The following is a 27,664-nucleotide window of genomic DNA, read 5'->3' on the forward strand; positions in this document are numbered from 1 at the left end:
ATAGATATAAAACAATGTTCATGGGCTCAGCTCACCGAGTGACCCTTTCCCTCCAGGAGCCCTCCATGCTGCATCAGCCCTAGCTGCTGAACAAGCAAACAGATCGGTAGTGATTTATTGCAATGAGGTCCTTGAAGACGCAGGCTCAGGAGCCCCCCCCCTTTGGTTGGAGGGGTGGTATTCTAGATGTCTCCTGAACATTCTCTTCATATCTTTTGTTGGCCCTGGATACTTCCCAGCCTCTGCTCACAGGTGCCCTAAAACCCGAGAGCTTGTAACTTTGATCATTAGAGGTAGGACTCTTTTTCTGATTCTGGGAGGGATTCTGACCCTATTTAAGATTGTTTCTGGGGGTGCCTGGGTGGCTCAGTCCGTTAAGCATCTGCCTTCGGCTTGGGTCATGATCTTGCGGTCTTGGGATCAAGACCCGCATAGGCAGGCTCCCTTCTTGGCAGAGGGCCTGCTTCTCTCTCTCTCCCTCTGTTGCTCCCCCTGCCTGTGCTCTCTCTCTTTCTCTGTCAAATAAGTAAAATCTTAAAAAAAAAAAAAAAAAAAAAAAAAAAAAAAGACTGTTTCTGCCTGTGGCAAGGGACGTTAACCATTCACCAGCTGCCGGGTAGGTGTGGAAGCCTGGATCCCCGGGTCCACAGAGGGCGGAGCTTTGATGGAAGCTGCCGGGACCTTCGTTTGTTAGAGGAGGGCGCCCTCTGCTGGTTCATCACCAGCATATCCGGCGCCCGTGAGTCTCAGAATCCAAGGCTTCAACACTAATTCAAAGAGACACATGCCCTCCTGCGTTCGCAGCAGTATGCTGTACAATAGCCAAATCACGGAAGCAGCCCAAGTGTCCGCCAACAGATGAATGAACATGTGGCGTATATATACGCAATGGAATATTATTCGACCGTGAAAAAGAATGAAACCTTGCCATTTGCAACGACATGGATGGAGCTAGAGTGTATAAGGCTAAGTGAAATAGAGAAAGACCAATGCCGCATGATTTCAGTCATATGTGGAATTTAAGAAACAAAACAAATGAGCAAAGGAAAAAAGAAAGAGAGAAATCAAGAAACAGGCTTTTTTTTTTTTTAATATTTTTTCAGAGAGAGCGAGCAAGCAAGGGGAGCAGAAGGCAGAGGGAGAAGCAGACCCCCTGCTGAGCAAGGAGCCCAATGCAGGATTCGATCCCAGGACCCCGGGATCATGACCTGAGCCGAAGGTAGCTGCTTAACCAACTGAGGCACCCAGGCGTCCCCAAGAAACAGACTTAACTATAGAGAACAAAGGGCTGGTTACTGGAGAGGGGAGATGGGTAGGGGGATGGGTGAAATATGAGATGGGGATTAAAGGGTGCACTTGTCATGATGAGCGCTGAGTAATGCATGAAAATGTTGAATCACTATATTGTACACCTGAAACTAACATAACATTGTATGTTAACTATACTGGAATTAACATAAAAAACTGAATAAAAGAAAGCATCCAAAAAAAAAAAAAGAAAAAAGAATCGAAGTCCTGTTAATCAAGATCTTCCCTCTCTTCCTCCACCCATCTCCCTCTTCACTTCCCTGCACTCACTGCTTCACCCCTACAGGCCACTGGCCACCTTGATATTCCTTGAATACATCATGATGTTCCTCATGGAACCTTTGCACATGCAGTGCCCTCTGCCTGGGATACTTTCACCAACCTCCTCCATTTGGCTTCCTTCTCACCATTCAGCTCTCAGTACCAATGTCACCTCTGCAAGGCACCCTGCCCTCACATCCCTGAGCAGGCAGGTCTCCTCTTCATCATAAGCTTACACAACAGCCATTAAACCTCATCATCAGGAACTAGGTCTCTAACGAGGGCAGGGGCAGCACCTGTGACGATTGGTCGCCTCTGAGTCCCCAGCATCCTGCACTTGGCCTGTTGCATAGAAGACCTACGGCAAACTCAGAATGGAAGTCTGAACAAACCCATGTGCAAATCCCAAAGCTGGGGTTGCCCAGCAACTAAATAATTCTCTGAGCCTTAGTTTCCTCATCTGTAAAACTGTAACAAGATACTTACTGAATTGTGCTGTTATGAAAACTCAATAAAATGATGTGTGCAATTCTAGCACATAGCAGGTGCTTGGTAGGTACTGAAAGAATGAATGTGTAAGCTTGGAGGCCACAGGCGCCCAGGATCTTGCAAGTCTCTTTTCAAACATAAGAGGCAAAGCTTCCAGATTAATACCAAAAAAGGGAACGACAACTTGCAGAGCAATAAACACACACTTTATGGGCAAAATACAAGACAAAACATATTTCACAGGTGTATCCGCAAATAAACAAAAGAGCAGAGAGAATTCTGGACCAACACAAACTGTGACCCCAAGGGATGGGGGGAGGGGGATTTCCATGTTTAAGCATTTCTGAATCACCTGAATTTTTTATATGCCTTTAATAGTTGCAAAGTAAATTAAAAAATGCAAAACAAAGATTCCTGAGGCCCTCCCATCCCATCCCAACCGTCCACTCCTACTCCCCCAGCACAGGAAGCCAAAGGGACCTCCGTTGAGCTCCACTCCAGGGCTGGAACCCCTAGCATGGCTGGCCATAGCTTAGTCACTGACAGCAACAAGGAGCTCACCACCTCTCAAGGCAGCACTTTGGTTCGTGGTTCTGGGGTCAAGTTTTCTCCTGCAGATGAGATTCTCACTTGGCCTAAGCTATTCCCACATGCCTCAGGGCTTCTCACTTGCCCACGCAGAAGTCCCGAAAGATGATGTCCAAGACCTCCTCGGTGCTGCCTCCACCGGTGATGCGGCCCAGGTGACCCCGGGCAAGTCGCAGTGCCTCAGCAGCCAGGGCTAGGTCTTTTGTCTGCCTGTAGTGGCCGAGGGCATCCAGGCAGCCCTGGAGATGATGTTGGTGCCTTGCACGCGTCAGAAGCGGTGGGCCTGTGGACGGGTCCCCACACCTAGAAGGGAAAAAGGATGCGGTCTTTCTCAACTTTCTCAACTACCATTGAAGGGGGATCATCACTTGCATTTTATAGATCCAGAAAATGAGCCTTGTGGGGCGGGTAGGCAGCCCAAGCCAGTGGCTCAGCCCTGACTTGAACTTGGGTTGAGGCAGGTTGAGGGACAGGGACGGGCAGAGGCGGGGTGGGGGAGCCGCTCACACTTCAGCCAGCTCCTTCCTCAGTGCCTCCAGGAGATCATCCAAGCCCTCTCCGGTCAAGCAAGACAGCAGCAGGTATGGGGGCAGGTTGGGACTGGGGTCTGGGCCCCCTGGAGGCAGTAAGTCCGACTTGTTCAGCACCAACAGGAGGCGCTGGCTGCTCTCATTGGGGCTCTCAGCGCCTGCGGGGGCGACAACGGTATCCAGGAAGTTGCGGCTGGATGGAGAGGCGAGGTCAGAAGCATCCAGCACCGCCAGAATGAGGTCAGCCTGCTCCAGCCTGGGGGAACAGGGAGAACCAACCAAGTGACCCCGGAGTTGAGCAAAGGCATGGGGGTTGGGGGTGACCAGAGGGGCGGAGCTTGGCACGTGGGTGGGGGTGGGGCAAGATGGGTGGGGCTTGGCACATGGGGGCGGGGCAAACCAAGAGGGGAGGGGCAGGAACAGGGGCTGAATTTAAACCTCGGCTCTTCCCCACATCAGAGCCCCCCACTCAAGCGGCCTCAGCAGGCTTTCCTGATTCAGGAGGGACACAAAATAATTGCAGCAAGGCGAAATGGAAGTGGAAGGGCCGTTTCCCCATCCCACCACCCTATCAGCCTACCTCTCCCTGGCGCGCCGCACGCCCTCCTGCTCCACCGGCCCCACGCCCTCACGCAACCCCGCCGTGTCGCTCAGCAGCGCAGGGAATCCGGCCAGGTCCACGGGGATCTCCAGCACGTCGCGGGTGGTCCCCGGCTCTGGGGATACTATGGACACAGGCTTCCGGCCTGGGACGGGATTGGGGGTGGATATTATCATGAAGAGAGTGGGGTGGAAACCATGGAGCCTCCCAGCTGAGCTCAGTTTTCATCCTCCTCACTCCTCTCGGCCCCGCCCCCGACACTAGGCCCCGCCTCCGCCCGCCTCCCACGCACTGAGTAGGTTCACCAGGCTGCTCTTGCCAGCGTTGGCGGGTCCTGCGACCACTACGTGCGCTCCTGAGCGAAGCCTTTGCCCGCGCCTGGCATCTCGAAGATGTGCGCTCAGTGCCAGCTCCAGCTCCCGCACTTGGCTGTCAGCTGTGGATGGAAGAAAGGGAGGGGAAGGAGTGGGGCCTCCGAGGGCTATGATGCCAGGTGTCCCCAACCCCTAGGAGGACCCACCTCGCTCTAGGACGCCCTCCTCCAGGTTGTCATCCTCACCAAAGTCGATATAGGCCTCCACATGAGCCAGAGCCTGGGGGGTGGAGGGAGGCGGGTGGAGGTGGTGATAGGGTAACTCAGGAAACCCCCCCCCCAATGGGCCCAGGTCGAACCTGACCCAAGGGACCAGACTGGAGGCGCATGCACAGGAAGCTCCCACGCACCGAACGGATAGGTAAGGTCTCTGAGGCAGGGAATGGGCGAAGAGGGGGCTTGCCTTAGTGAGAGTCTTGGCCCAGCCATGGCAGAGGTGGCCCAGTTCCCCATCCAGCTGCCTCAGTGCCTGCCGCCGCTGCGCCTCGGTTTCTGCGTGAATTAGATCTGCCAGCCCCTCCACCTCGGTCAGGCTCAGCTTCCCGTGAGCGAATGCCCGCCTGGTGAACTCACCAGCCTCGGCCGGCCGCAGCCCTGGCACACTGCCTGCGGGAAGGTACTGGGTCCTGAGCTCCCTGGCCACCATCCAGGTCCACTGGCAGAGCCAGACTTCGAACCCAAGGCTACAGACTCACCCAGGGCCTGCAGGACGCCACTCACCACCGCTGGGCCTCCATGCACGTGGAATTCCGCGCAGTCCTCCCCCGTGAAACTTTGGGGACCTAGTGTGGCGAGATGGGAGTCGAGGAGAGTACGGCTAGGCAAACGCCTGGGGGGTGGGGGAGAGGAAACTGGGTCATGAGAGCTACAGTAGGTTCGGGATCTGGAACCCCTCACCTGGGAACCAGAGCACCAGCGCGCGGTCCAACGGCTCCCCGGAACGGGGGTGGCTGAGCAGGCGCAGGCAAGCGCTGCGAGCTGGGGGCAAGTCCCGGGGCGCCGTGAGGCTCCGGAGGGCGTGGCCGCTGGCGGGACCGCTGGTCCGGATCACCGCGATGCCGCAGCGGCCTTGGCCGGAGCTCAGCGCGAAGATAGTGGCCCCGGAACCCGGGGCCGGGGCGCCGCTGCCCTGGCGCGTGCACGATCTGGGACTGGAGAGGGGAACAATCAGTGTCTCTGGGAGGCTCTGTTGCCGAGGGGCACGTGGATAGGGCGCTCGATGTTCGGAAGATGGCCCCGGTGGAGGTTCTTAGCTGGGGGATGGGCAGATTGGAGCGTCTGAGGCCAGACAGTGACTCGACTGAGGTCTCAGGGAACAGAAGTTGACCCAGATGTGGGTCTGCGACAGGGGGATGGATATGTTGTGAGGGTGAGGGCGCTGATGTCGAAGTGTGATCCGAATGGGTACTCTGAGGCCAACAGATGACCCAGATGTGGGCTCTGCGGCAGAGGGATGAACGGATTGGGGCTTGGGAAAATGCGAAAGGTGGCTCTGCCCCAGGGAACTGGGACCCGGATCCCAGGGAGAGGATCTGAAGCCCAAGCAGCACCCCACGCTGTCACACCCGTTTCCCGTATCGCCCCACCTGCGAGGCCCACGTGCGGCCCGGGCTACTAGGGTCCACAACCCCCGCCACATGGAGTCACAACCAGCGACCCGCCTACCCGCTCTGCCCGGGTGGCTTCTAGTCCTGACAGAAGGCTCCACCCACTCCGCGGCGTGACTGGTAAAATGCTTAACGACTCTCGATTATCATTGGGTTCCTTAGGAGGCGTACGGCCCACCCTCTGAAGATCTTCGTTTCTATTGGCCAGTGGCAGGGAAAGAGGCGGGGAAAGGGCTGGACGCGGGGGTGCAGCGAAATGGCGTTCCCCCGGCAACATTAGACCGAATTTTTAGGATCCTAGAACCGGGGGTATCCCAGACACCGGAAATGAGGGGTGGGAGGAAGAACCAGGCTTGGCCCAGGGCGGTGGGAATTACACCGAGTTGAGGGTTCTAGCCCGGTATTTTCCATCTGGCCACTTCGTAGCTTTAGGCGAAGCAAGAGCATCTCAGGGGCGAAGGATGAGTTCCGGGATACCCACGCCCTGGCCCTAGTAAACTCTTGTTCAAATTTCTGGGAAGATTCCTACCTGTGTTCCCAGAACTCTCCCTGTTTCTCGCCCCTCCCCCAGCTTTCCCTCCCGCCGTTCCCTCCCCGCCGGATACTCTTCTTCATTTGACAAACTCATCCTCAGGACCTAGCTCCAAGGTCCCCTCCGACAGGACACCTTTCTGGAATCCCCAGCACAGCCCTCTCTGCCCTCTGGCCTTTCCTGGCCCCGGCCTGCTCCTGCAGAGCTAAGTGTCCGGTCTCTCTCTGGCTCCCCGAAAGCCCGAAAGGGGAGTCTCAGGGATTTCTTTCAGGTTAACCCAGGACAGCGCAGAATAGCGGAATAAAGCGCTGATGGTGGAATTCCAGACACTGGCTGGGCGGGGTCTCCGCGGGCGCTTTCGCACGGACAATTCTCTGGTTCTTGGACGGAGCGGGCGGGCGACGCACTTGCGCTTGAGGAAGAATCTGTCGGACCCGCAGGAGTTCTGATCCCTACCTCGACCCGCTCAACTTTTTCATTTGTCAGAGAGGGACAGACGCGGAAACTCGCCTTCTCCGAATTGTTCCATCTGTCATAAGTATACATCAGGTGCCTACTGTGTGCGCTAAGAACCAGAAGGGGCCCCTGGCCTCTTTGGGCTCTCAGTCTAACAGAAAAGGCTACTCAGGACGGTCAGGGGTCTGGGTGCAGATAAAATACAGAACGCCCAGTTAAATGTGAATTTCGGATACACAGTAAATAAGGTTTTGGTGTAACTATGCCCCATGTAATATTTGGAACATCCTAAAAGTGTATTCGTTTGTCTGAAATTCATTCATACAGTGGGAGGGCTGTACTTTTATTTGCTAAACTTGGAAGCCCTATGGGGTCCTCTCTGAGGAGGTTACATCCTGAGGGGAGCAGGGGTTAACTGGGCGGAGAGGGCGTGAGGAGTGCACATGCTAAGGCCCTGAGGCAGGACGTGCTTTATTTATTAATTTGTATTCTAGCTGTGAAGTTATTGCTACCTGGAATCTCCCCCAACCAGGCCCGCCCCCTCCCACGTCCTGCCCTAGTCAAATCACGCCCAACGCAAGATTCCAAACCGCGCCTTTGTAGATGGAGAAAACTAAGACTGGAAGGCGGAGAATCCAGTCCCGGGACGGGCGGGGACGAGACCCAGAATTGGACGCGGGCGGGGACACATCCTTGGTGACTGCTTCTTCGATGCGGGCGGAGACGAGCAGCAGAAAGCGAAGTGGGCGGGCGAGAACGGAATCTAGAAAACAACACGGGCGGAGTCGAGAACCCAAGAGCGACGTGCGCGGGGACGAGAAGGAGAATCGAGGTTCCGCGCGGGCGGAGACGAGAAGCAGCGCTCGGGCACGCGGGGACGGCGGCCGGCGCGGGCGGGCGCGGCCTTTGTCTCCACCTCCAGCTCGCTCCGCGGCTGCACCGGCCCGATGAGCCCGCGGCCCCCAGGCGCTCGGGCCGCCCGCAGCCCCTGACCTGGCCTGCGCTCGCCATGGCCGAAGCCACCTCCAGCGCCGGGGGCACGTCCCTGGAGGGCGAGCGTGGCAAGAGGCCCCCGCCTGAGGGCGAGCCTGCAGCCCCGGCGTCTGGAGTTCTGGGTATGTGTGCGGCGGCTGGATCTGACAGGGTTGCAGGTGCCTGTGGTGCGCGCGGCGGCTGGACGTGGAGTGGGATTGGGCTCAGCCGTCCCGGGCCTGGAGTCCAGTTGAGGGGCCGGCTTCTCCCGGCACTGCGGATGCGGCGGGGCCAGCGCGGTTGGAACGGTACAGGGGGCGGGGGTCCCAACGCAGAGACTTGGACACGCCCCTCGGAGAGCCCCGGCTCGGGGCTGAGCTCAGTCACCCCCTTTGGGTTACCGGATCGCAGCCCGGCAGGGATGCGCGTGAGGGAGCCTCTCCGCAGAGGATACGGAATCATACGGTCCCGGGTTCGAATCCCAGCTCGCCTGTGTGACCTTGGGTGCGTGACTTAAACGCCCTGGTTCTCAGTTTCCTCACCTGTGAAATGGGGGTAAGAACCGCGCCCAGCTATGAGGACGCGCTGACATGATGTGGTGAAGCGCTCGCTCGCTCGGGGCTGCTAGTGAGCGCCCCATCGATTGTGGGTTTGGAGGCGGAGCTGGGCCTCAAGAATGAGTAAGATTTGTAAGGGAGGACCTGGGGGAAGGGCATTCCTGGAGGAGGGCCTGGCTGGTGCAAGGACGTGGAGGGAAGGAAACAAGCTGAGGCCAAACCTTGCAGGTCCCTAGATGCCAGACTCAGTGCAGAGGAAACCTGGCGAGTGTGCGTGCAAGCAGGGGTTAGGACTAGAGGGACTACACTAGAGGCTGGGGTCTTGGTCTGGGAGCGGCCTGACCTGGGCCCTGCCCTGCCTGCCCCCTAGATAAGCTTTTTGGGAAGCGGCTCCTGCAGGCTGGTCGCTACCTGGTATCTCACAAGGCGTGGATGAAGACAGTGCCTACGGAGAACTGCGACGTGCTGATGACCTTTCCAGGTACCTGTGCCCGCCGCCTGCCCAGTGCCCAGATGGGCTCCCTTGAGCTGGGCTCCCCTGAGTAGGAGTCTGTAAGAGGTCTCGGACCTCTTGTGGCAAGGGCCATCAGTCCCTGTGCCCCTTGGCAGACACGACTGATGACCACACGCTGCTATGGCTGCTGAACCACATCCGCGTGGGCATCCCTGAGCTCATCGTGCAAGTCCGCCACCACCGCCACACGCGTGCCTATGCCTTCTTCGTCACCGCCACGTATGAGAGGCGAGTCTCTGTCCCTGGACTCTCGCTGACCCTGCTACCCAGCTCCCCGCCTTTCCAAGCGTCAACTGTGAGGTGTAGCGCCCTGCATTTTTCCCAGGTGGCCGCCGAGTACACCATCCCTAGCTCCAGGATGGTGAGCCAGGGTCTCCCCATGACCCACTTCCGTGTCTTCCTGGCAGCCTACTTCGAGGAGCCGACGAGCTGGGTTTGCGCAAAGCGGTGAAGGCCGAGTTTGGCGGGGGCACCCGAGGCTTCTCTTGCGAGGAGGACTTCATCTACGAGAATGTGGAGAGTGAGCTGCGCTTCTTCACCTCCCAGGTGCGGCCAGCTCTGGCTCCCAGTCCGCACCCCTAGCGCTTGGGCTGCTGCTCCCTGTGCTCAAGCCCTGCCCTGTCCCCAAGCCCTGCTCTGTCCCCCGCAGGAACGCCAGAGCATCATCCGCTTTTGGCTGCAGAACCTACGCGCGAAGCAGGGTGAGGCACTGCACAATGTGCGCTTCCTGGAGGACCAGCCAATCAGTAAGCAGGCGGGACCAATCTCCAATCACACGTGGGGAGTTGGGTGGGGCTCTTAGAATACAGCCTATCAGTGCGAGAGGGTGGAGCCTAGAGACAACCGACCAAAAAAAGCTAGTGAGGAGTTGGGTGGGGCCTGGAGACATCAATCAATGTGGTGAGGGGGGTGTGGCCTTAGCCTAGGGTTGAGGCTTACTCCCCGGAAGCCCTTCTGAGAGAAACCCGTTGTCTGGGTCTGGGATTAGGTAGGGGCAGGACCATGGACAGCACTCCATGCCCTGTGTGGTGAGGCCCTGGGCCTCAGTTTCCTCTCCAAGAGACCAGCTGCTTCAGGTTCACCTTCTGAGGCCAGCTTTGCACCATTCCTCAGAGCTTCAGAGCAGTGAACTGAGGCCAAATGGCTTTATTTAGAAATGAGGTTCCTGGGGTGCCTGGGTGGCTCAGTGGGTTAAGCCTCTGCCTTCGGCTCAGGTCATGATCTCAGGGTCCTGGGATCCAGCCCCGCATCGGGCTCTCTGCTCAGCAGAGGCCTGCTTCCCCCTCTCTCTCTCTGCCTGCCTCTCTGCCTACTTGTGATCTCTCTCTGTCAAATAAATAAATAAAATCTTTAAAAAAAAAAAAAAAAGAGGTTCCGCACTGGGACCCCACCCTCCCAGGTGGATTCCTGCACCCCCTCCTGCCTGCTTCTGCACCTCCAAAGTTCTGAAGGAGAACCAGATATCCTGCCCACTTAGAATTCCTCCCCTGGGAAGAGCCTCTGAAGATTGAAAAGCAGGGAAAAACTGTGACTGGGGTCTCGGCTGGGGTGGTCGCTGAGGGTGGGGAATTGGCCAGGCCAGGCCCAGGCAGAAGGGTGGGGCTCAACTGCTCTTGTCCCCCAACAGTCCCTGAGCTGGCGGCCCGTGGGATCATCCAGCAGGTGTTCCCAGTCCACGAGCAGCGTATCCTGAACCGCCTCATGAAGTCATGGGTGCAAGCTGTGTGTGAAAACCAGCCTCTAGGTACGGCCCCAGGTCAGGGGTGTGTGGGAGTCTCAGGAAGTGGATAGGGCTGACCGGGATCCCACCCTGTGCTCCTGGCAGATGAGATCTGTGACTACTTTGGAGTGAAGATTGCCATGTACTTTGCCTGGCTGGGCTTCTACACATCAGCGATGGTATACCCAGCTGTCTTTGGCTCCGTCCTGTACACATTTACGGAGGCTGACCAGGTGCTGGGGGTGGGCTGGGCTGGGGCCGGAGTGCCTAAGACATCCTCCTCCCTGGGCCAACCCGGCCAACAGCTCAGCCTTCCACCATCCCCAGACAAGCCGGGATGTATCGTGTGTGGTTTTTGCCCTCTTCAACGTGGTCTGGTCAACCCTGTTCTTGGAGGAATGGAAACGGAGGGGGGCAGAGCTGGCCTACAAGTGGGGGACGCTGGACTCACCTGGGGAAGCTGTGGAGGAACCACGACCTCAGTTCAGGGTCAGTTGGGGTGCGTGAGTCCAAGGACTCCAAGAATGAGAGGGGGAGGCAGGGGGTGGGGGGCACTGCAGGGGCAAAGACAAGGTGTAAAATAGGGCTGCAACATCAGAGAGGGTATGCCGGGTGGGGGGCTCTGCATGCCCCAGAGAAGAGGTGTGGGAAACTGCATTTGAAGGACTGGGGAAGGTGGACTGTGGGGGCACCCCAAAAGCAGAGGCATGGTGGAGGGAAGCAGAACTCAGGGGCCTTGGGAAGGCTGTGTGGGGACAGGGGCAGCCCCTCTGTCCTCACACTATGCCCCACCCCTACCCTCTGCCAGGGTGTCCGGCGCATTAGCCCCGTGACAAGGGCTGAGGAGTTCTACTACCCGCCCTGGAAGCGGCTGCTCTTCCAGCTGCTCGTGAGCCTCCCCTTGTGCCTCACCTGTCTGGCCTGTGTGTTCCTGCTCATGCTCGGCTGCTTCCAGCTGCAGGTGACCTCGGGTCCCCAGCCCTGGCCTTGGGCCTGACCTGGCCGCCGCTGGCCCAGGACCACTCCGGTCTGTGCCCAGATGCTAGGGTGACCAGTGAAACCCCGTCTCTACAGGAGCTGGTGCTGAGCGTGAAAGGGCTGCCCCGTCTTGCCCGCTTCCTGCCCAAGGTTGTGCTGGCCCTGCTGGTCAGCGCCAGTGCTGAAGGCTATAAGAAGCTCGCCATCTGGCTCAACGACATGGGTACGCCCTGCAAGGGGAGGGCCTGCCGCTCTGGGGAGGAAGGTTCCTACTACCCTTCAGGGCCCCCGCTGCCTTCAGGGGGCCCGGGCCGCCTCCTCACTCACCCCCTCGGCCCCCAGAGAATTACCGGCTGGAGAGCGCCTATGAGAAGCACCTCATTATCAAAGTCGTCCTGGTGAGTGGCAGCCAGCAGGCAGGCAGCGAGGGCTCTGCGTGGGGCATAGGAGGGGCTCCTGGGTTCGGGGGTGGCAGAGGGACTGCCCTCCTGCTTCCTTCCCACAGTTCCAATTTGTCAACTCCTACCTGAGCCTCTTCTACATCGGCTTCTACCTCAAGGACATGGAGCGCTTGAAAGAGGTGAGACCCCAGCCCAAGGTAGTGCCCCCCACCACAGTGGCAGCCAAGGGGGGCCGGACTTGTCCACCCAAGGGGTCCACGGGCTCTCCAGCCCCTCCCCCCCCTCCTCCATCCTTCTCTCTCTGTCCGTTCGTCCATGTGTCCTCTCTCTGCCTGTCGTCCCCCCATCTGTCTGTCCACCTGTCCGTCGGTCCCTCCACAGCTCCTGCTCGTCCTGTCCCTGTCCCAGAGCCTCGAGCGGCAGCTTCGGGCGGTGCTGGTCCCGCTCGCGGCCCTGCGGTTCCGCCTGCTCCTCCTCTCCCTCCGGGGCCTCCTGCTCGTGGCCCGGGCCAAAGTATGGGCAGATGGCGAGCCCATGGGGCCTCGCCAGGGCGGGCAGTGTGGCTGTGCTTGGGGCCTCGCGCTGCCTGAGCCAAGGGTGCATGTTCCAAGGGGCGGGCTCTGCTGATGGGGTGCGGATGGCAGGGGTCCCTCAAGGCCCTGGGCCCCAGCTGAGCTCCTGGGAAGTGCTCCAAGCAGGGGGACCCTGATCCCCAGCAGGGTGGAAATGTGCATTGCAACCCCAGGAGCTTGGCTTGGAGCACTGCGGCCTGCCAGGCTCCAGTTGGTGGGAGAGGCTGCAGAGGTTGCTGCTGGGGCCACCATGTCCAGGGACCTCATTAAATGGGGTGGAGGCAGCAGTTGGGTTCGGGGCATGTGTCTGGCAACTTGCTCCTGGAGGGCGGCTCCCTAGTCCCCGCAGCCTGCCCCTGGTGCCCCGGGCCCTGCCCGCACCCCACGTGGCCTCTCTCCTCTCCCTTCCTGCCCCCAGATGCTGGCCACTCTGCTGATCACCCGCCAGTTCCTCCAGAACGTGCGTGAGGTCCTGCAGCCGCACCTGTACCGGCGGCTGGGCCGCGGCGAGCTTGGCCTGCAGGCAGCCTGGGAGCTGGCCCGTGCCCTGCTCGGCCTGCTGAGCCTCCAGCGCCCGGCACCCCGTCGCCTTGAACCCCAGGCTGAAGAGGGGGGTGGCGGTGGTGGCGGCGGGGGCCGTAGGTGTCTCAGTGGGGGCTGCGGGGCCCCCGAGGAGGAGGAGGAGGCACCAGTGGAGCGGAGGCCCACCGGGGAAGGGGGGGAGGTGGGGGATGGGTCTCGGGGTGGCAAGGAGGACGAGGACGAGGAGGAGGAGGAAGAGGAGGATGAGGAAGATGACGAGGAGGAGGGCGAGGAGAGCAGCCTTCTGGACTGCGGGCTCCGGCTGAAGAAGGTCAGCTTTGCTGAACGAGGGGCCGGGCGGCGGCGGCCTGGCCCCGAGGCCATCCTGGAGGAGGGGAGCCCCACTATGGTGGAGAAGGGGCTGGAGCCGGGAGTATTCACGCTGGCCGAAGAAGACGATGAGGCTGAAGGGGCTCCCAGCAGTCCTGAGCGGGAGCCCCCGGCCGTCCTGCTCCGCCGGGCTGGGGGCGAGGGCCGTGACCAGGGGCCAGATGGGGGCCCAGACCCAGAGACTGGCTCGGGTGACTCAGGCAGGAGGCAGCGGCGGCAGAATCGGTCATCTTGGATTGACCCACCTGAGGAGGAGCACTCACCCCAGCTCACCCAGGCCGAGCTTGAGAGCTGTATGAAGAAGTACGAGGTGAGGAGGGTGCATCAGAGGCCCAAGGCCAGGCCTGTGGCGGGGCAGGACATGTGGTCTGAGGGGGTGACCTATGGGGCGTGATAAAATGGGCCCTCGATGTGGTTGGGAACTTGCTGGATGGGGAGCTCTGGGTCCCTTCAGGAGAATTGGAGGGCGGGAGGCAGGCTTGAGAGAAGAAGGTAGTCGGAGGTAGGAGGCATCTGGGTCTGAGGGAGGGGGACCAAGGCCACACCCAGGCACCCGCCTGCAGGACACCTTCCAGGACTACCAGGAGATGTTCGTGCAGTTCGGCTACGTTGTCCTCTTCTCATCTGCCTTCCCCCTGGCTGCTCTGTGCGCCCTGGTCAACAACCTCATCGAGATCCGGAGCGACGCCCTCAAGCTGTGCACAGGGCTGCAGCGGCCCTTCGGGCAGCGGGTGGAGAGCATCGGCCAGTGGCAGGTGTGGGGAGTGCCAGAGCCCAGGCCCCGAGGGAGTCCGGGGGTGGGGGGCGCTGGGGAGAAGCGGGAGGCCCAGGCAGGGTGGCGAGACCCCACCTGAGCCCCGCCCCCTGCCCCGCCCCACTCCTATGTGCCCCTGCAGAAGGTGATGGAGGCCATGGGCGTCCTGGCCATCGTGGTCAACTGCTACCTGATTGGCCAGTGCGGGCAGCTGCAGCGCCTCTTCCCCTGGCTCAGCCCGGAGGCGGCCATCGTGTCTGTGGTGGTGCTCGAGGTGGGGCTGGTGGCTGGGTGGAGGAGCTGGGGGGCAGCAGGGCGTCCCCGAGCCTGCAGCCTCTCCCTTTGTCGCCTCAGCACTTTGCCCTGCTCCTCAAGTATCTCATCCACGTGGCCATCCCCGACATCCCAGGCTGGGTGGCCGAGGAGATGGCCAAGCTTGAGTACCAGCGCCGGGAGGCCTTCAAGGTACACGGGTGTGGGAGGGGGCTGGGTTGCTGCCGGCTCGCAGCGGGGCTTCTCAGCCTTGCCCAGCTGGGCTTGCCGGGCTGGCCACCAGCTGCCAGCCGCTGAGCTGAAGGGGAAGAGGGGCGGAGCCCCAGGGAATAATGAGCGTGCAGCCGGGCCGCTCCGTCCCCGGGATCCCTGGTGGCATCCAGCACCGGGCTGGCACTTGTGAACCCTTAGTCATCGCCAGCTCGCCGTCAGTGCCCTGTTTGGGGCCAGGGACAGGGCTGATGCTTCCTAGAAGCCCAGCTTCTGCCACATTCCCCAGAAAGCTCCAGAGTGGGCCAAGGAGCTCACCAGCGCCAGGCGGCGCTCTCTGTGGTCATGGAAACGTTCTGTGTCTGCGCTGTGGCTCCTTGCTCCGGGCGGGCGTTGGCCACTTGAGGTGGGGCTGGTATAACTGAGAGACGGAAGTCTTATTTTATTTCATTTTAATTACTTAAATTGGCATTGACAAAGCCACGTGTGGCTCCTGGACTGGCCAGGGCGGACTCTGGTATGCGTCAGTCATGACTCAATCTGTCACTGGTTCTCCAGAAAGTGGAGAACTGTTGAGGCCCACGATGTGTTTACATTCTCCCAGTTCTTAGAACTGTGCCCTCACACACGGCTGGGGACAGAGTTGGTGGCCGGTAATGTCCCCATTCTCTTCTCGGTTCTCAGAAACCACTGACATGGATCCAGGAATGCAGTTGGTGCCTAATAAGTGGTTAGATGTCTCCATAATTTCTCAGAGAGCCCCCGGGTGGGCCCAGGGGTGCGGCTGGTGCCCAGTATGTGTTTGGACCTCTCCCCACTTCTGCAGAGAGCACCCGCGAGGGCCTGGAACCTCAGCTGGCTCCGGCTCACACACCCTCTCTGCCCAATCCCCATAATGACTCTACTCTGCCCGCAGAGACATGAACGCCAGGCCCAGCACCGCTACCAGCAGCAGCAGCGGCGGAGGAGGGAGGAGGAGGAGCGCCAGCGCCATGCGGAGCACCACGCCCGGCGAGAGCGCGATGCCGGCGGCCGGGAGGAGGCCCGGCCGGAAGGCTCTGGGCTGGACCCCGCTGCCCCTGAGAAGGCCTCCACCAAGGCCAAGGGCAGCGGGGCGGGTGGCCACGGGCAAGAGCGGCCCAAGCGCCCGGGGTCCTTGTTGGCACCCAACAACGTCATGAAGCTGAAGCAGATCATCCCGCTGCAGGGCAAGTTCCTGTCGTCTGGGGCGACATCCTCACTGGCCAGTGCGGGGGCCGGCCCTGCCGCCCGGCCACCCCCTGCCCAGTCACCCACGGGGAGTGACACCCGCCTGCCAGCCTTCCTCAGCTTCAAGTTCCTCAAGTCGCCTGAGACCCGGCGGGACCCAGAACGCAGCCACTCACCGCCCAAGGCCTTCCACGCTGGCAAGCTCTTCCCTTTCGGCGGGGCCCGGGCTGACACCGGGTCCAACGGGGCAGGTGGGCAGGCCCGGCTGGACGGGACCCCCGGCGGCAGCGGTGGCAGCGGCGGAGGCCGAGCCCAGCGGAGTGGGCTGGCAGACGAGGCTGCGGCTGAGGAGCCGGACGCCCCCCGGCCTGAAGAGGAAGGCTCAGGTCACAAGCTTTAACTCGGGGGTGGGGACTCTGGGCCAGGCTTTGCGGGAAGGGATGGGGTGGCCAGGCCTGGGGAGAGGGGCTGAAGGGGACAGAGGAGGCCCGGTCTCTGGTACCGGTTGGGAGCCTGGGTATGTGGTACGTGGAGCCTCTCAAGTCAAAGCTTGCTCAGTGTCTCCAGGTCCCCGACAGCCAAAGCCCCCTGGCCCCATGCCCCTCCCAGGGCACCCTGCCCTCCGAGCTCTGGGGCCAGGAGAGGAGATGAAAGGGGCTTCTTCATCACCTGGCCCAGCCTCCTCTCCTGCCCCTATGAGACCCCCATACCCAGCTCACTCTGGGGGGGGACTGGATCCCCCCCAGGCCTCTATGCAAGTTCTCACCCTGCAGCCCAGCTGGTTCAAGGAGGCCTTCCTTGGAGGTGGGGGCTGGAGCTGCCCGTTTGGGGAGCTCGGGGTGCTCGGCCACAGGCTGCACCCATATCCGTGCTGAGCAGAGGTGCCAGCCTCACCCCCCCCATCCCCACCTTGCGGGTCCCCACCCCAGCCCCACCCAGCCCCACCCAGCCCCAGGCTCCAGCAGCTCATCCCCCAGGGAGCCCAAGAGGTGGCAGCTGCAGTACCAGGGACGCAGGTCAGAAATCAGAGGGACTTCCTCAGACTGTCCTCTCCCCATGATGGGGAGGGGCCCAGTGCCCAGAGGCAGGGGATGCACCCGAAGACGCCCACCCCTTGTCACTGATCAGAAGCAATAAGGCCCTCGATGTGCCTGGAAGCCCGGGAGGGAGCGCGGGCAGGGTCTGAGCGGGGTCCGGCGGCGGGGGCGGCACCCCCCCGGAACGGCCCCTCTCGCCTCCGCAGGGACAGCGCTGGCCCCCGTGGGCGCCCCTGCCCTCCGCACCCGCCGCAGCCGGAGCCCCGCGCCACCGCCAACGCCGCTGCCCCGGCCCCCGACGCCGCCCGCAGGCTGCTGGCAGTGGGACGGGCCATGGGGCTGCGGGGGAGAGGGCGCCGCCCCCCGACAGGCCCTCGCCCCCGGCGCCGCCGAGTGCCCGCCCTGCGCCCTCGCCGGGCCCCCGCCCGCCCCGCAGCCCCTGCCGGGGGACGCCAGCTTCTACAGCCTCCCGCCCCCGCCGCCCTCCTCCGAGCCCTCCGAGCCCCCGGCGACCTCGCCCAGCCCCAGCCCCAGTCCCCAGGCCGTGTGCTGGCCCAGCGGCTGGCATTAGCTCCACCCGCCCGCCCTGCCTTCCTGTTCTCATATGCAATATCAGTCCGTGGACCGGGGCGGCGGCCGCCACCCAGAAAACGCGCTTCGGCCCGATGGCCCCCAGTATTCGCTGCCCTCCTGGGGCAGGGCTGGGGGCCGGGCCCCCCCATCTGCCGTTTTCCTTTCGACCCGGATGGGGAAAACGAAAGGAAACCCCAAAAAACCAACAGAAAACACACAGAATAGGCGATTATTTATTTGTTTTTAATTTATTTTGTCATATTTTTGTAAAACGGCAGAAATGCAATAAAAAGTATATTTCAACAGTGCCCGAGGACAGAGCAGTGGAAGGGGGATCAAGGGGGCCCAGTGACTTGTAGTTGGTGCTGGCTTTTGGGGGACCTAGCAGGCCTAGGGTGGGGGCCCCTCCCATCCTCTGACCCTTAGGGGCCTCCTCCTAAGAACTGGGTCTTGAGGCCACAGATGGAAAACTCCAGACTGCACCAACTCTGAGTCGGCCCAGATTTGGGGGCCAACTCCAGGCCTGGGGCCCCTGGGAGGAGCCACAGAGCCTCAGGCCCTGGCGTCAGCCTCCTAGACAAAGGAAGAAATCTCCAAGTGTTGAAAAGATGCAGCAGTTTGGGTGTGGGGCCTGGGTCCTGAATTGGCCTTGGCCCTGCAGGGTGATTGAGGGGACAGTCCTCTCGGCCTGACTTTCTGGCATAACTGTCCCCCCCTACCCCGCCCAGGCTGCCATCTGAAGAGTCACACGCGGTGGAAAAAACTTGGGTTATGAAAATCAGAAGGCACCTGGCACTGGAGTCTGGATGTTGAGGGGATGGCACTTTCAGGGGTGACACCAGGGAGTGGCTGGTATGCCCCACCGTGGGACTGCTATCAGACCCGAGTTGCTGGGATTCCGCTGGCACTCCTTGTTGTGTGGTCAGGAGTGGCCCCTCCCCCCGCCAAGCACATCCACAGCCAAAGGCTCAGAGGCTGATAGGCCCAGCCCCGTGGCTGGAGGAGCCCCGGGGAGCCAGTGCAAGGAAGGGGCACTTCGGAGGGCTGTGAAAGAGAAACCAGGGTTCACTGGAGGCAGGAGAGCAGCCTGTGCAAAGGCACAGAGGTGTGGGAAGGCTGAGTTTGGTGTCTGAAGGAGCAGAGGAATAAGGGGGCAGGCCTAAAGGCAGGAGAGGTGGGCAAAGGCTGGCTCTCAGGAGACCTCAGTGGGCCCTGGCCATGGGACCCCTGCCTGAGCCATGGATGTCCCTGACAGATAAACTCAGTCCCTCAAGGGGAGACCAGGGCCAGAGAGACGAGGGCAGGGGTGCCACCTGCTCCCTGCTCCCACTATCCTGCGGCCTTTGAAGCTGACTGTACTGACTAATCATCAGCAACATCACATGCCTGCCGAGGGGCAGACCAGCCTCTGGGACTGAGGATTCCAAGGCATCTGAGAGCCTCTGGGGACTCGGCCCACCACAGCACCATAAGGTCAGCTTGTATTTCGTGAGCATCTGCCTTGTGACCACAGGGACTCAAGACAGGTGTAAATGCCACCCACAGCTGGGAGGAAAAGCCCCTTGGCCCCACAGCACAGTTAGGTGGTGAATGACAGAACCTTCCACCCTGGGCGGTGCTGGGTGGCCCAGGCCAGCGCAGTCTTGCTCAGGCAGGGAGCTCCACAGTGATAATCTGGGGTTGGCACCCCCTAAGGCCTGGTGTTCCTTCCAGCTCTATGGCCCAACCTCCCTAGATCCCCCAAAGCCACAGCACTCAGCTCCCAGACCATGGCCCCCACTTGGGGCTGGCACGGGGGTGGGGAGCAGTCTTCCCCCTGAGCCCAGGCCCAGTGCCTGAAGGCGCACACCTTCTGCCTGGAGCCTGAATGCCCCCTACGTCTCCAAACTCGGGCCCAAACCCAGCCTAACCGACAGCCCACAAGTGGCTGTGTAACTCGCTGAACAACAGCCCCTGGGCTGGGTGTTCGTTGCAGCTCCACGTGCCTGTCTCTGAACCAGGGGCACTTGAGGCCGGGCCACCTGGGCTGTCTCCACGGGGGCTGGTGGGCATGCCACCCCGACCCAAGGCATCCAGGACGTGGGGTTGACCACAGCTATGTCCTTGGCGACATGGACCATCTCTCAGGGGTGTCCTGGTCCTCCAGGACACCTTGACAGGTGAGGCATGGGGGTGGGTCCGGGCAGGTCTTGGCTCTGAGTGAGGTGGCCACAGCAAGCCCAGGAGAGAATCCAGTGGGTCGCAGGGCCCTGGCACGTGGGGGGCCCTTCTTGGCTCCTCTTGGTGATGACGAGGCGACTCTCAGTAGCTCCGTCCTCTGGGGCTGAGGCACACGGAGCAAAGACTCGAGGTCGAGTAGGAAAGATCCTTTTATTGGGGTGACACGGAGCGCGCACTAGTCCATGATAAAATGACTTAAGAGAAAGATCCGGAAATGCCGACTTCTCCCCCTGGCACACATTTCAGAGCAAAGCCTGGGCACGGAATAGGTCCCAGCCGAGTCTTCAAGGCCCGGACTGGACAGTAGGAGCGGGAAGAAGGGCTCCCACCCATGCTGCCAGGCTACAGCAGGGCCCCGGCTCTCGACCCGTGCAGACACGCTCTGGTTTTTCCGGAGGAAAATTGGGGTGGAGGGGGTTGGGGGCAGAAAGGGGAATCTGGCGGGGGGCGGGGTTGTGAATAACAATGTTTTTTAAAAAGCATCTACCAACATCACACTACTGGGTCTGACGTCCCCTTTTCCCATCGCTCGGTACATTTTACAGCATAAATAAAAACTCGAGGAAAATAAATACATCGGCTCCTGTGAGGCTGGAAGTGGTGTGGATGGTAGGGTGTGGGTGGGCCGTGGGGGCAGGGTGGGGGCGCTTACACAAGGCGGGCGGGCGAGGAGCAGACAAGACAGGAGGCGCCTGTGGGGGAGTGAGAGTCTTAAGTGTCCTCGTGCATGTCCGGGCTGTCGGTCCGTGCGACCTTGCGGGGGGGCGCCGAGCTCTCACCCTCAAGGTCCACTTGCTCCTGGTCTCTCTTCTTGGCGGCGTTCTGTGAGGAAGGAGGAGAGGGGGTGTCAGTCTTCACTTGGGTGAGCCCCTGAAATCCTGTTGCTGGGCCTGGAGTGGGGCAGTCAACCCGGGGCCCCCCTGCTAGCCAGACCTCCTGGGCTCAGCCACAGTCTTTGGGGCCGCCGGTCTGGGACTGCCAGGCATTTCCTGGGCACCGTGAGGAGTCCCCACTGCTGGCAGCGACCCACACACCGTCCAAAATGCCTGGAGAAGAAAGCTGTCCTGCTGGGGCTGGGGGCGGGTGGTAAAAAGCACTCAGGAGCCACCCAGGGGGAACGTGCATTGCCAAAGAAGAGCCTGTGTTGGAAAGTGCCCCCCCTCCCCTGCCGCCGGTGGGAAGCAAGGTCTGTGGGGGTGGGGCAGGAGGACAAGGAAGGCTCAGCCTTCACTGTCACTTCATCATGGAGGCCCCCTCCAGCCTGGCCTAAAGCAGGTCACCGTCTGACGTTCAATGTTAGGCAAAAAACCCTCAAACTGACTATGATGCGGAACATACGCACATCTCCATTCAAGAAAAAGAAAAAACGGGGGCCCCTGGGTGGCTCAGTCGGTTAAGCATCTGCCTTCGGCTCAGGTCATGATCTCAGCCCAGCACCCAACTCTCTGCTCAGCAGGGAGCCTGCTTCTCCTTCTTCCTCTGCCCCTGCCCCGCTCATGCTGTCTCTCGCGTTCCCTCTCTCTCACATAAATATGTAAAATCTTTAAAAAAGAAAAAAGAAACACAGTGAAAAAATGTCCTGTGTCAGAAAGGCAGCCTCAGAGAGGGGATGGGGGTACGGCTTCTCACTGCCTCTACCCCCATCTGTATCCCCTAAAACTGGCACCATGTGGACGTTCCAGCACTGAACAAAGACTCTAGGTAACAATGCGCAGGTCCACCCGCCACCAAGGCCGCATGGCAGGCTGTGGGCAGCCAAGAGTCAGTGCTCTCCAGGCCCCAGTGCCGCCGGACAAGCCCGGGTCCGTCCCTGAGAACCAAAACCCCACAGCCTCTGCTCAGCCACGCACTTCTCTGAAACACTCTTCCCTCCCCTGGGGCCTGGCCAAGTCCAATGCTGCCATCAAACACCTGGTCTTCCAGTCACCTGTGTCCTTCCCCCACTCAGCGCCCCCCTGCTGGCCACCACAGTCCCCACAAGTTCTAGCACCTGACCCCACATGCCTTACCTTTTTGTCCCATTGCTGATGTAAATAGCGCAAAAGGATGTTTGTCTTTTCTGTCACAATGACTGAGGAGAAAAGGCAGAGGAAGTTGCAGGCAGAGGCCTCAGGTGACCCAGCCCCCAACCAGGCCTGCACTGCCCCTCCCAGGACAGGTTCTCATCCCTCCCTGGTCTCCCGCCCATCTCTGCCCTGCGTGCCCTGGCTGCGGCTCCGAGTCTGCACCCCCAGCACAGAGGATTCGGGAAGCCTAGTGTTTCTGCTCCCAAGTACACAGCTACTACCAGGGGCCCAAGCCAGCTGCTCCACCTGGGCCCCTGCTTTCTTGGGAGAGACCAAAGCTTCTGCCACATGTGGAAGTCCAGCCCCAGTGGGTGAATGAGCCCCAGCACACGGTCCAGGCAGACCAGGAATACAGATCTCTACAGCTGTGCCCCAGTGACCACAGAACCCGCCATGCAGCACGTAGCTTCTCCGTCACCATTCAAATAAAGAACCAAAGCCACATAATGCTGGGGTCCTCCTGCTCGGCAGGCTCTGCACCTTTCTTGGCAGACCCCCCCCACCTGGATGCGCCAACCTCCCTGAGCTGCATACCCGAGGCTGGGCAGGATCCCCTCCCACAGTACAGTCGTCTCGGGGTCTGTGACACAGTGCTGGCAGGGGACACCCAAACTTATGGGAGACAAAGGGGAGAGGGCTGGCGAGCAGCAGCTGAGGGCTACTGCGGACCCCCCCGGGGCTGGATGTGGATGTCAGCATGTGGGCTTCCCACTACCCCACGGCTCACCACCTGCACTGCCCTGAGGCCCTTCCCCTCAGCAGCCAGGTTGAGACAAACTGACAGAGGCCACTTACTCTGTTCAGATGGGTACTCCCGCGTGGGCAGGTAGACTGAGGGACGTCGGTTCTGCAAGAGAGTTGGGAAGACATGGGTGAGGAGAGCCAGTAGGCTAACGGGGGCCCCCCTCACCCCTCACCTGGGCACACACCCTGCAAGGAAGGCAGAACAGCATGCAAAGACCAGCCTCTGTTCCTGGTGAGACCCCAATGGGGTGTACACATCACCCCCTTCCCCCTGGCAGCTCCCCGACCACGCCCAGTACCCGGAGCACGCACTCACCGAAGCTTTGCACACAGAGTCCGCGTGAAATCGACTAAAATTGCTTTTGTTGTAGACAGGCAGTCCTTTCAAAAAATCTGCCTAGAAGACAGGGAAGATGGTGAGACCTGGCAGTAGGCTGGGTCGCCCCTGGAGTTCCTGGGAGACTGGGCCTCCCTGTGACGTCCAGTTTCCATCTTTGTGTTCTTCTGTTAAGTTTTCCAGAATGTACCTGTAAGCTGGCTACCTGATGTGCACACTGGGTGACCAGGAAAGAGTCACTAGCCCTGAGAGAATTGAGTGTTCTCAAATGAGGCTCAGTGAGGACAGGCCATTTGGTTAAAGTCAGGAGCAAGCAGCAGGGAGGGAAGTCAGACCCGGGCCCAGACCTGCCCTCTATGCTTGCTGAATATTAAACTCCTGGCCTCGTTTCCATTTATCAGCCTTGAGAGAGACCTGGCATGGGGAAGACTCATCTACCCCAAAAAACCCTGTGAGCCAGAGTGACAAGAAACAGGGGTGAGGGAGCAGGGGCCTGGGTGAAGGGGAGAGGGTGGTCGGGACACAGGCTGCAACTCTACAGAAACCAGAGCCCAGGGGCAACTGTACTCCCAAGTTCGAAGAAAACTCAAAAATCCAAGTCTTCACCCGCCATCGCGAGGTGTTTCAAGTTGGCTGGGCTTTTTAGAAAATGCTTTGTGGACCAAAGCAAACAGGTCTGTGAACAGAGGTCCGCTCAGGGGCTGCTCCTGGGGCTCCCTGACGCAGAGGCTGCTCTGCGAAGGGAGAACGCCCTGTGCCTGGTGCGGAGCCTGGCCTCGCACGGGGAGGGCCCGATGTTCAGGCCCATGCGGCTGCGGGGAGCCAGCAACAGATCCCTCACGGCCCTGACTCGTCGGAAGTCCTTTTTCCCCTGACAGTCTGGTATGAGCTGGGCAAGAAAGGGAGAGGTTTCTGGAGGGGAAAGGCTCCGACTATGGGGCATCTGAGGTGACTCTCAGCCATAAGATGGGGGCAAGAGAGGCCAATGAGAGCCATGTCCACCTTAGGAAACTGAGGCATGAGAGCCAGAGAAATGCTCAGGGAGGGATGAGGGCTGCGAACTTGGGGTAAGGAGTGACTCCTCACCAGAAGAAGAGGGCAATGCCGTCATCAGGTCTGGAGTGGGGCAGCTGGGCACGGGTTCCCCACACGGCCCGCCAGGGGCTGGAGTCACCTCATACTAAAGATGAGGAAGTTGAGGCAGAAGGGTCACATGGTACTTGTCTGAGATCACCCAGCCCCAACAAGAAAACAAGGAAGCAGACTGAACCCAAGTTCACCCAACCCCAGAGGCCAAGCTCTTTATGCTACATGCCATGCCAGTGCCTAAGCTTCCCTGCCTGAAAACCAAGGGCCCAGAGCCCCTGCAGGCTAGAGTAACCCTGCTTTGGGAGACCCATCTGCATACCTGAGCCCAAGCTAAGCAACCTCAGGGAAGCAGCCCTTCAGGTGCTCCCCTACCACCCTCTAGGACAAGTGGGAACAGGTGTCCTCAACTCTACCAGGCCCTAGCAAGACCTTGGCAGTATGGACCAGCAAGGGAACCTGGAATGTGGATGGGCCTCCCACTTCCACCCTGGAAGCGGCCGTCACATCTGGGTGCTCTATATCTGCCCTGGAGCCAGCTCAAAGCCCCTCCAACGTGCCTCCTCCAACCCAGGACCCCTGCCCCAACTGCACCTGACTATGCGGCCAGCTTCACCCACCCAGCTGGCTTTCCTCAGACTCCTACTATGTCATGGGCCCAGCACCAGGCACCAGGGCCCTGGGGTAAGCCACAGTGGAGCTGCTCTTGGTCCCAGGAAGCACCCCGTACACAAAGACACAGATGTGCATCCAAGAGCTGTGCAGGGAATGCAGAGTGACTCTGAAGACAGGGTGAGACCCAGGACAGCCCTGGGGAAAGACGTGGCTGATTGGGAGGATCAGAAAGGGCTGCCCAGAGGTAGTGATGCAGGCACAGAGACGTGAAGGGTGAGGAGGGGCTCCTGTCCCTCCAAAGGCCCGGCTCGACTTGGCTCATGCTACCCTCCTGCCACAAACCCCGTCCATCCCAGCTAGTGCTGGGCCATCCTCCCAGAATGCCTGTCCTCTTCCCCTGTGGGAAAAAGCCACCAACCTCTCCATGCAGCTCAAAACCACCCTTGGCCCCTTTCCTCTCTCCACACCTTGGACACCTCCGCCGGAGCCAAGCTCACACCCCAGCGAGGTCATCTGTTTACACGTCCTGTGTGACCTGGGGGGGAAGAGACCTCCTAGCCTCGAAGAAGCTTCTCACAGAGCTCCCTGGAAGGCAAGCTATTAGCATCAATGCATTTGTGCTGATAAATGAATGAAGATGGTATGACCAGTACTTCCTGTCAGCTAAGCAGGAAAACAAGGCCTGAGTCACAGGGGAGAAATCCTCCCTCCAGCCAGACAAATCCTAGCCACAGCTGGGCCCAGAAGCTGTCCACTGCCTCAGCAAACAGTCACTGAACAAGTGTATGCCATCCCTGCACAGACAGCCCACAAGTGATCCATCCAACGGCAGACGAAAAGATAAGGTGTGCCAAGAGAGGAGACACAAAGGGCCTCCTGAACTCAGGAAGGGCTCTTCTGAGGAGATGATGTTCACAGGAAGAACATTCCAGGCAGAAGGAGCAGCAGGTGCAAAGGCCCTGGGTGGAAGGGACTTAAGAGTGTGAGGGCATGAAAACAAGGCCAATATGGCTGAAGCTTGCAGAGGGAGGAGTGGAGAGGATAGAGATGAGGTCATAGAGGTGGACGGGGGCCATGGGGGCTGATGGAGAAGGTGGGGTTTCAACTGGGTTACAAAAAGCCCCTAGAGTATCTCATATGCTAGAAAGTGGTCTAATGAGATCTACACTTTAAATTACAAGCTCCCTCTGGTGAATTACAGACTGCCAGCAGGGCAGGAGGGAGGTAAGGAGACCAGGGAGGTGGCTGGGGCAGGCATCCAGGCAGGAGCGGGCAGTGCCTGGACCAAGGTGGGCGAATGTAGATGAATTCACCACGTGTTCTAGAGGCAAAGCCATCAGAACTTCTCATGGACAAGACATGGAAGATGAGAATGCAGCGATGAATCAAAGACAACACCCAGGCTTAGGGACCCACATGCTAAGAACCCACTTTCTCATCTCCTTCTTCTATTGCCTACCCCCCCCCCCCACATCTCATGAGCTATGGGCTGTGGTGGGCTGGGACCCTGGGTCCAGCAACAATGGGGTTTTGACATGCCCCAACAAAAGCTTCCATCACCCCTGCCAGTTCTGGTGAGGCCAAATAGTGGGGGGTTGGGGGGGAGGCTTGAGCACAATTCTGATGTCAAGTCACCATCCCACTTTACAGGGTCCGGGAGAGAACCCCAAAGAACTATTATAGTCAAATCCCAGGATGAGCAAATGGCCCAACCAGCTGGCATTATTCCCACTTAAAGCTGAGAAACCAGCTGGGAAAAGATGCCACCAGCCCCAAGTCACCCAGTTCATCTGTTGAGCGTTCACTGTCCTAAGCCCTTCATGACATCAGCTCTCTGAATTGCCACTACCCGATCAGGTCTGGACTGCTGGCACCTTCATTTAACATGGAAGGGGGCCGGGGACAGAAGAGATAAAGTTGGTATGTTCTAGGGCCGGTCGGGGCCAAAATGCTGGGGGTGGGATCAGGACTCTGGGGGACCTGGGTAGTCTGTGATGTCGCACTTCCTTTGGCGACAAAGCCCCACATGTCACGATGTCAAGCCCCCTCCCCCGCCCCAACGCCCAAGACGCGCTCCCAAACCGTCCTGAACTGGAAAGACCCAGGCCGGACAAACCGAGAACAAGGCCTGAAATGGGGGGTCTCGGGGGACCCCACCCCCGCCCCCGCCCATTTCCGGGGGAGCAGCGACCCGGAAATGAATGGGTTGTCAGGGCCTGGACGCCTAGATAGGGTCAGGGGTCGGAGAGAAAGAGCCGGGGCGGGGTCAGCAGGAAGCTCACAGCAGGGTCCCGAGGTTGAAGGTTATAGGGCAGAGCGAGAGGCGGGGCGGGGCCTGAGGGGGCCGGGCAGGGAGATGAGGGGCTTCAGGGATTACTAGAGGTGGGTGGGCCCGCGGCGCCATTTTGTCGAACGGAGGGGGAGTACGGGCCCGGCAGCCTCTCTCACCATCTTCTGTCTCCTCCGTCTCTGCCTCAGCTACCGCCTCAGCCGCCGCCGCCGCCACCACCGCCGCCTTCTTAGCCGCCGCCGCACAGTAACTTCCAACCACGGCACAGCCCACACTGATGGCGCCACCACCCCCTGCTCATTGGCCTGCCCTCTAGCCCCGCCCCTAGAGTAGGTGCCTCTGCGCGCTCCCATTGGCCGGACTTGGCTAAGTCACGCGTCCATTGGCCAACACACCTCCTCCTTTCGTGGTCAAGTTCGGTTGATGAAGCAAAACCCCGCCCGGGAATTAGAAGCAAAGGCAGCAAAATCCGGAAGTGGGCGGAGGCCTGCCCTCGACGCCTCTTGGGATTTGTAGTCCACAACTCCGGGAGGTTCCGCAGGTCTTTTTTTTCTACTGCTTACTTCACTTTTTTTTTTTTATTTTTTTTAAAGATTTTATTTATTTATTTGACAGACAGAGGTCACAAGTAGGCAGAGAGGCAGGCAGAGAGAGAGGAGGAAGCAGGCTCCCTGCTGAGCAGAGAGCCCGATGTGGGGCTCAATCCCAGGACCCTGAGATCATGACCTGAGCTGAAGGCAGCGGCTCAACCCACTGAGCCACCCAGGCACCCCTTACTTCACTTTTTAATATGGTGTCTCATGGAGTTTCCACAGCAGCCCCGGAGAGGGACCTGCCGTAACACCCCCAGCATCCTCTCCAGGGTCCTAACCTTAGGTT

At 60.0% G+C, this 27,664-nt stretch overlaps 3 protein-coding genes across 4 annotated transcripts; 1 reads left to right on the forward strand and 2 right to left on the reverse strand.

Annotated features, from left to right (window-relative positions):
- Positions 1–2,247: 2,247 nt before the first annotated feature.
- GTPBP3 (GTP binding protein 3, mitochondrial) lies at positions 2,248–6,317 on the reverse strand. 2 transcript variants are annotated; one of them, XM_044253963.1, is made up of 9 exons: positions 5,816–6,317; positions 5,048–5,301; positions 4,846–4,932; positions 4,554–4,752; positions 4,298–4,370; positions 4,070–4,213; positions 3,757–3,922; positions 3,154–3,432; positions 2,248–2,949 (listed from the first exon to the last, which is right to left on the reverse strand). In XM_044253963.1, the coding sequence occupies exons 1-9, from the start codon at positions 6,032–6,034 to the stop codon at positions 2,724–2,726; spliced, it is 1,647 nt and encodes a 548-aa protein (XP_044109898.1). In that variant the 5' UTR covers positions 6,035–6,317; the 3' UTR covers positions 2,248–2,723. The 2 variants fall into 2 exon arrangements, with proteins under 2 accessions (XP_044109898.1, XP_044109899.1); XM_044253964.1 differs by lacking the exon at positions 5,816–6,317 and adding an exon at positions 5,737–5,799 and having other exon boundaries at positions 4,554–4,756.
- Positions 6,318–7,575: 1,258 nt separating this feature from the next.
- Positions 7,576–17,735, forward strand: ANO8 (anoctamin 8). The gene is made up of 18 exons (XM_044253967.1): positions 7,576–7,860; positions 8,645–8,755; positions 8,884–9,016; positions 9,196–9,334; positions 9,438–9,534; positions 10,416–10,532; positions 10,614–10,741; positions 10,836–10,997; positions 11,317–11,469; positions 11,583–11,709; positions 11,829–11,884; positions 11,992–12,066; positions 12,878–13,681; positions 13,935–14,126; positions 14,268–14,399; positions 14,480–14,590; positions 15,525–16,203; positions 17,061–17,735. The coding sequence occupies exons 1-18, from the start codon at positions 7,755–7,757 to the stop codon at positions 17,423–17,425; spliced, it is 3,687 nt and encodes a 1,228-aa protein (XP_044109902.1). The 5' UTR covers positions 7,576–7,754; the 3' UTR covers positions 17,426–17,735.
- Positions 17,736–19,778: 2,043 nt separating this feature from the next.
- DDA1 (DET1 and DDB1 associated 1) lies at positions 19,779–27,043 on the reverse strand. Its single transcript, XM_044253965.1, has 5 exons — positions 26,944–27,043; positions 22,774–22,854; positions 22,509–22,560; positions 21,657–21,718; positions 19,779–20,469 (listed from the first exon to the last, which is right to left on the reverse strand). Exons 1-5 carry the CDS (start codon positions 26,944–26,946, stop codon positions 20,359–20,361), a joined length of 309 nt encoding a protein of 102 aa, XP_044109900.1. The 5' UTR covers positions 26,947–27,043; the 3' UTR covers positions 19,779–20,358.
- Between the last annotated feature and the right edge of the window lie 621 nt (positions 27,044–27,664).

Source organism: Neovison vison, chromosome 6 (genome assembly GCF_020171115.1).
Source record: "Neovison vison isolate M4711 chromosome 6, ASM_NN_V1, whole genome shotgun sequence".
NCBI classification, from domain to species: Eukaryota; Metazoa; Chordata; class Mammalia; order Carnivora; family Mustelidae; genus Neogale; species Neogale vison.